General features: G+C 52.0%; 1 protein-coding gene across 1 annotated transcript; it reads right to left on the bottom strand.

Moving 5' to 3' along the window:
• Positions 1-1,174: 1,174 nt before the first annotated feature.
• On the bottom strand, positions 1,175-5,894 carry KREMEN2 (kringle containing transmembrane protein 2). Its single transcript, XM_074279882.1, has 9 exons — positions 5,186-5,894; positions 4,374-4,548; positions 4,123-4,214; positions 3,682-3,806; positions 3,406-3,559; positions 2,692-3,024; positions 2,434-2,553; positions 2,224-2,302; positions 1,175-1,950 (listed from the first exon to the last, which is right to left on the bottom strand). The coding sequence occupies exons 1-9, from the start codon at positions 5,271-5,273 to the stop codon at positions 1,728-1,730; spliced, it is 1,389 nt and encodes a 462-aa protein (XP_074135983.1). The 5' UTR covers positions 5,274-5,894; the 3' UTR covers positions 1,175-1,727.
• Between the last annotated feature and the right edge of the window lie 357 nt (positions 5,895-6,251).

The raw sequence follows: 6,251 nt of genomic DNA, 5'->3' as shown, positions 1-6,251 counted from the left end.
ATGCTTTGAGAATTTTGAAGCTTACAAAAAAGTTAACTTTATTTTTAATAGTATTTGTTTTTTCCAAATACATGCAAAGATAGTTTTCAGCATTCATCTTTTCAAAACTTTGTGTTCCAAATTTTCTCCCTCTCCTCCCTTTTTCCCCTCCTCAAGATAACAAACAAGCCAATATAGGTTAAACATGTGAAATTCTTCTAAATATATTTCCATATTCATCATGCTGCACAAAAACTGAATCAGATCAAAAGGAGAAAAAAACACAGGAAAGGAAAAAATTAGTTTTCCATTATTTAACCTATATCAGATTATTTGTTGTCTTGAGGAAGAGGAAGATAAAGAAGGGGAGAAGAAAAATTTAGACTATAAACAGTTAAAAAAATGATTGTTGAAAACTATCTTTGCATGTGTTTGGAAAATAAAATACTATTGAAAAAATTAAATATATCTGGAAAAACACTTAGCTTTTTTTTTTTGGGGGGGGGAGATAGAGATGGATGGGGGTAGGTGATATAATAGAGTGATGGACTTTGAGTCAGGAAAACCTGAGTTCAGTTCTCACCTCAGATACTTTCTAGATATGTGACTCTGGGCAAGTTACTTAACCTCTCTGTCTCTCTGTTTCTTTTTTCTTTTTCATCTGTAAAATGGAGATAATAGCACAGACTCATAGAATTGTGGTAGGGATCAAATAAAATTACATACACACTCACATACATCACTTTACAACTATACAAATGCTAGTCATTAGGAAGGAGAGAAAATAAAGAAAATGTGAGAAATGAGAAATGGGGAGGGGGAGAATACAGAGAAAGGGGAAATGATGTCTGCTGCAGGAAAGTTTACAACACTGAATCTGGTTAAGATGACCTGTGTGTCAGGGAGGAGTTCAGTCCTTGAGAGCCATGGACCCTCTTCACTGTCTATCTGTTTGACTGCCATGTCTCTTCTATTCCTTTCCTCTCTTTCTCATAGATCACTTCCAGCAATCTTTTATTTGCATAATTTCTGCATAGCCCACTCATCTTTTATATACTCTCAAACATCTTTGCCCTCTTTTAATCATTCAAAACCAGTGTCCAACAATTCTTCCACGTTCAATCTCCTTAGAATAACTGTGCATAACTTCTTTAACCCTTCCCCTCTCTTTTGCAAGGAAATAGACTGCTCCAGGGTCAATACAAAAATATTTCCCTTTATTCAAAATCTATGTATCAGGTCTTTGGTCACTTTTTCTTGACCTGTGACCTCTTCATCAGGTTCATGAAGCTTCCTGAAAAGGGTACCATTTTCTAGTAATCTCAGACCTACTCCCAATTTTGTACATATCTTGTCACATTTAGGGATTGCCCCAGACCTATCAGCTGCTGTCACATGGTCCTGGGGTGCTGAGTAGAGGGGTCCACAGTTCTGTATATCTTGTGTCTTTTGGACTTAATCATCCTGAGGTCCACCAACAAGGCTGATGGTTTGACTGCTTCCTATTTTATCTCCTTCTCCCCCCGCCCCCAGACCTTTTCCATTCACAAGTCGGGAAGCACGAGTCCAAGGTTTGCCCCCGGTTGTCTTCTGATTCCATTTTAGGCCATCAGTAGAAGAGATGGAAGATAGGGGCCAGTGAAGAAACCTAGATTGGTCTGGAATGGGTAGATTTCAGAGGATGTGGCAGTTTGCCACAGTTTGACAGGAGCTAAGGTTCCGGGGCTGGAGTGGGTTTGCCAGCCAGGTCAGAGTGCTGAGATGAGGGATCGAAGAGAGCTCTGGCTGGAGGCACTGAGGGGCCGGTAACCCAGAGCTGGACCCTCAGGAGCGGAGTCTCCAGTGGTACTGGGGACAGCTACCCCACGGGGCCGGCGATACCAGACGACCCAGCTTCTCCCAGCTCCCCTGACAGGCCCCAGCACCAGTAGTCGCCCCATCAGCCCCTTCCCTGGTGCCAGCATACAGCTCCTGAGAGGGAGGGAGGAGATCAACAGGGTCCTGCCTCCTCTCCCGATATCCAAATCTTCATCCTCTCCCCTCCCAAGGCCCGGGTATTCTGCATTACTCCCCTCCCGCAAAGCCCTTGCTCTCCGGGGACCCAGGAGTTCAGCTTCCAGTCTGCAGTTTAGCCCTCAGCCCTCCTCAGGGTTTTCCCTTGGATCCTAATCCTGCCCCTGCCCCTCCCCTCCCCCCGGGGCTGGCCTAGGTCTCTCCTGGTTCTCAGAGGGTCCAGTCACACACCGTTTCCGAAGCAGGCGGTAGAAGGAGAAGAGGATGAGGAACAATACGGACACCACCGTCACCGCGTAGAAGACCCCAGCTGCAGGGGGATGGAAGAGCGACCATGAGAATAAAGAAGGGCTTAAAGAAACACCAGGGGCAGCTATGAAACTCAGTCGCTTAAACAGACTCCCTCCCAATTCCCCTGGCAATCCCGTGGATGCCTCTCACCCCCTATTCCAGGGTCTGGATCCCCAGGCCCAGTGCTGCAGTTAGTTCCATCCATGGGGACTGGCAAGGTCTGGGCCAAGCTTTGAGGGGATCCCAAGTCCTCAAGAGAATCCAAAATTCCTGAGGAGAGAAGATCCAGACTTGAAGTGGAATTCTGAGCGAGACTATAAGTAACTTGCTCTGGAGAATTGAAGGCTGAGGGTTAGGATGTACTGGAGTGGAGGTTAATTACTACATAGGAAGGACGTGCCCTCTCACCTCGATAGGTGAGGGCGAAACCCTGCGCATGGCCTCGGGGGTCGCTGTGGAAAGTAAGCAGGAGGGCAGCTGTAGGAAGGCGCAGGGGTCCGGAAGGCGGTGGCCTTGTCCCATCGAAATCCCGCAGTAACCGGCCAGAGCCAGCCTCCCGAAGCTCCAGCCGGTCTCTGGAGTCGGCCAGCTCAAAGAGGCGGAAGGTGAGCTCTAGGGCCGACCCTGGCGGGTCCAGAATCCAACTGCAGTTGCGGTCCGGGCCATACTCATCTGGGAAATCCGGAGAGTAGACGACACCCTGCGGGGCAGTCCAATTCCCTTGGCAGGAACCCACGGACACTGGAAGGATGGAAGGAGGCACAGTCATCAAATGGCTTAAGCCCATCTCCCTGAGCCCCCTGCGCAGTGTCACCCAGGGGAAAGAATCCGGGTCATACCGATCTGGAGAGACTCCCTAGGCGGCTCCCACCCACCTATTTTATTTCTTCGACCCCCTCAATCCTCCTCCGCCTTTCCCATATTCACATCCAGCTCCACCTCTTCGGAGGCTGTCCCTTCCCTAGTCTGGTCCCACCTCAGACCTCCCACCTTATTTTCTAAGTTCCTCCTCCCCACCTCATCCCATCAAAACCCAGGCTCCACCCCCCCATCTTAAAGTCTGGATCCCCCCATTCTCCCACGTTCCGAGTGGTTCCTTCTCAGCTTTCCGGTCACCCTCACCTTCATAGATGCCCAGCCTCCCGTCTCCACCGCACAGCTGTCCCGGGTGGCCGAAGCAGATCTGGTCACAATCTGTGGCCGGGGCAGGGCGTCCCCGGGCCAGGTCCCTCTCCGAGCCGCAGAAACAAGCGTAACCGGCCTCTACCCCAGCTAGCTGCGGGAGAGAGGTCGGTCACCTCCAGGGCTCTCCTCAGCCTCCTAGTTCTCAGAATTTCAGGGCCGGGGCTAGGACTGGGGAGTAAGACAAAGGAAGGAACCAGGACGGGTTGGCGTTACCTGATATCCCTTCATGCGACAGAAGCGCAGGCAGACCTGTACTGTGAGTTTGGTGGAGGTACCACTGGGGCCACTCAAAGCTGGGGGAGCCCCGGAATCCACAAAACAGCCTAAATAGCCCGGCACTGGGAAAGGGAGACAAAGGAGAATGGAAAGCGGATCAGTCCTCCTCCCCCACTCCCACCCGGTCTTCCCCTTCCTATTCTCCCGATGCCACAAGCCTGAGGCCTTGGGGCTCTGGTCCAGCTCAGGGCCCAGATGTTCTGAGTGTGCAGTCATACTTTTAAGTTCTCCAAGCACCGGGTAGTTTCATCATTGCTCCGATGTGTCCCCCTGTGTCCCACTCACTCGGGACCTGGTTGTCCCCGCCCCGGCTTCAAGCTAGCTTATTCCCATTAAGGATCCGGGTGAGCTCGTCCATCTCCCCAGACCAAGGCTCACTGTGGCACGTGGGGATGTCGCAGTATCTCCAGTAGATCCCTTCCTCTGTCTCCGCAACGTAGCACCAGGGCTGTACGTCTCCATCGGGATTCCTTAAAGAGATGGAGAGCCTGTCAGGCTTCATCTCGTCCTCCTTTCTTCCCCCAAGTCCTGGCAAAGTTCCCTCCCTCCCTCCCCGAGTCTTCCACAGAAACAGAAAGTGTGCCCCCCCCAGCCGCCCCTGCTCCACTCCGGCCCAAGTCCTCTCGCACCGGCAGAAGTTGTGCGCTCCCAGGCCCCAGCGGCCTTGGGGATCCTTGCTGCTGCTGTAGCTATGCTGTTGCGTCTGGTCCCAGAAAAGGCAGGGCCGACCACTGCCTCGGGGTCCGGTCCGGTTCTGGCGGCCTCGGTAGTCTGCCCCATTCACCTGGTAGCACTCGGACAGCGCTGATTGCAAGGACCGGGTTAGGGGTGTCCGGAACTGGCCGCACTCTCCTAAAGAGCCTTCCTCCCTCCTCAACCCTCCCTCCAGGAGTCTGAACCACGCCCCCACCTCCAGGTCAGCGGGCAGGTAAGGAAACAAATAGACAAGAACGACAAACAAGAAAATGGACTCGGGTGTAAGGAAGGTCAGCTTATACAAAGAGTGTTGGATCTGGACTTTCTAGGAAGAGAGGGTTGGGGGACTGAACATCTGAGTTCTAGGGCGAAAGGAAGTTGTAGGTCTGGATGCCCTGGAGGGAAAGAGCCAGGGGAACCCGATACCTTGGGTCCTGGAATTGTAAAGGCCTGGGCGACAATCCCGGATGCCTGAGTTCTCAGACTAGAGGAAGCAGGGGTCTGGACACCTAGATATTGGAAAGGGACTGTACCATGAGATTCCAGGAGAGCGGCTAATGAGGCAGGAGAAGTGAAAACCTGGAAGGAGGGAGCTAGGGAATAAGGGCAATGGGGCCAAACTCCTGCGTCTTACCAAGGGGGAGATTGGAAATTGAAAAACTGGATCCCAGAAGAGAAAGAGGCTGAGGGCCTAAATGCTTGATTCCCAGAAGGGATATTGCTTGGGTTGTTTTTGAGGACTCACCTGGGCTCTGTAGATTCCCCCCCAGGGTCAGGGTCAGGGGAGGGGAGAGCAGCAACAGCAGGAGGCTCCAGAGTTCCAAGGGTCCCATGGCCCCCTTTATGGGGAGATCCTTAGAGCCAGAATCATGGGGCCCTCTAACTCCTCTCTGGTCCCCCACCGCTCCCTTCAGTCCTAGCTCTCTTGCCCTTCACTCACCTCACCTCCCTTTCCAGGTGACTGGCACCTGCTTTTCTTAATCCCCCAAACAGCTCTTCTCACTCTCTCCTAGCCTGGATCTTCACCAAGCCATTTGAACAGAAGCTACTTTGAGAGTGAGTCCTGCCCCCATCTCTTGAGTTGTGCTGATTTGTCAACCGGTTTCTGAGTCTCTTCCTGCTCACTATCTATGACTTCCCTGTTACCTAAACGTATATTATCATAATCTGAGTCTATTTCTGAATCTGTCTTATTCAATTTTTGTGTCTCTTCTGAATTTCTCCCTTTCTCCCCACTTCTGTTTTGCCAGCTCTGTCCTGGGTGCCTCCTGGCTCAGCTTTTGCCTGGTTCCAGGACCTCCCTCTCATTCTCTGTCTCTAATTCCCTCCCTCTCAAACTCCCCACCTGGGATCTCCCTCCTTCTCTGGGTGGGTCTCTCTCTAGCCCTGGGGGAGAGCCTGGGAAGCCCCGCCTGGGAGAGTGAGCTACAGGCCCAGACACCTCCCCTTCTCTTCCACTCCTTCCCTCCCCCTTGATGGGAGTTTCAACCTGCCTCTCCCCACCCCCACCCATGAACCCAGGCATCCTCTTCTCAGCCTTAGACGGCTTTTCTGAGATCGGAGACTCCTGTCCCCTCCCTGCATTTCAGGAGCTGGGGAAGGGGGGATGGTACTGAAGCAGCTGGAGCTGTCTGAGCAGGTCCAAGCCCAGAGGGGATTGGGGGGATTGAGGAGAGAGAACAGACAGAGACTCTGAGTCTAACAGAGACCCAGAGATATAAACACTAAGGCATGCGAAGACATAGACGTGGTATAGAGTGGGAACATTCACAGACATGCTGCTGCTCCCACAAGCACGATCACAGGCTTAT

The sequence above is a fragment of the Sminthopsis crassicaudata genome, chromosome 1 (assembly GCF_048593235.1).
Source record: "Sminthopsis crassicaudata isolate SCR6 chromosome 1, ASM4859323v1, whole genome shotgun sequence".
In the NCBI taxonomy this organism is placed as follows: domain Eukaryota; kingdom Metazoa; phylum Chordata; class Mammalia; order Dasyuromorphia; family Dasyuridae; genus Sminthopsis; species Sminthopsis crassicaudata.
The sequence above is the reverse complement of the archived record's forward strand: the minus strand, read 5'-3'. Positions and strand labels throughout refer to the sequence as shown.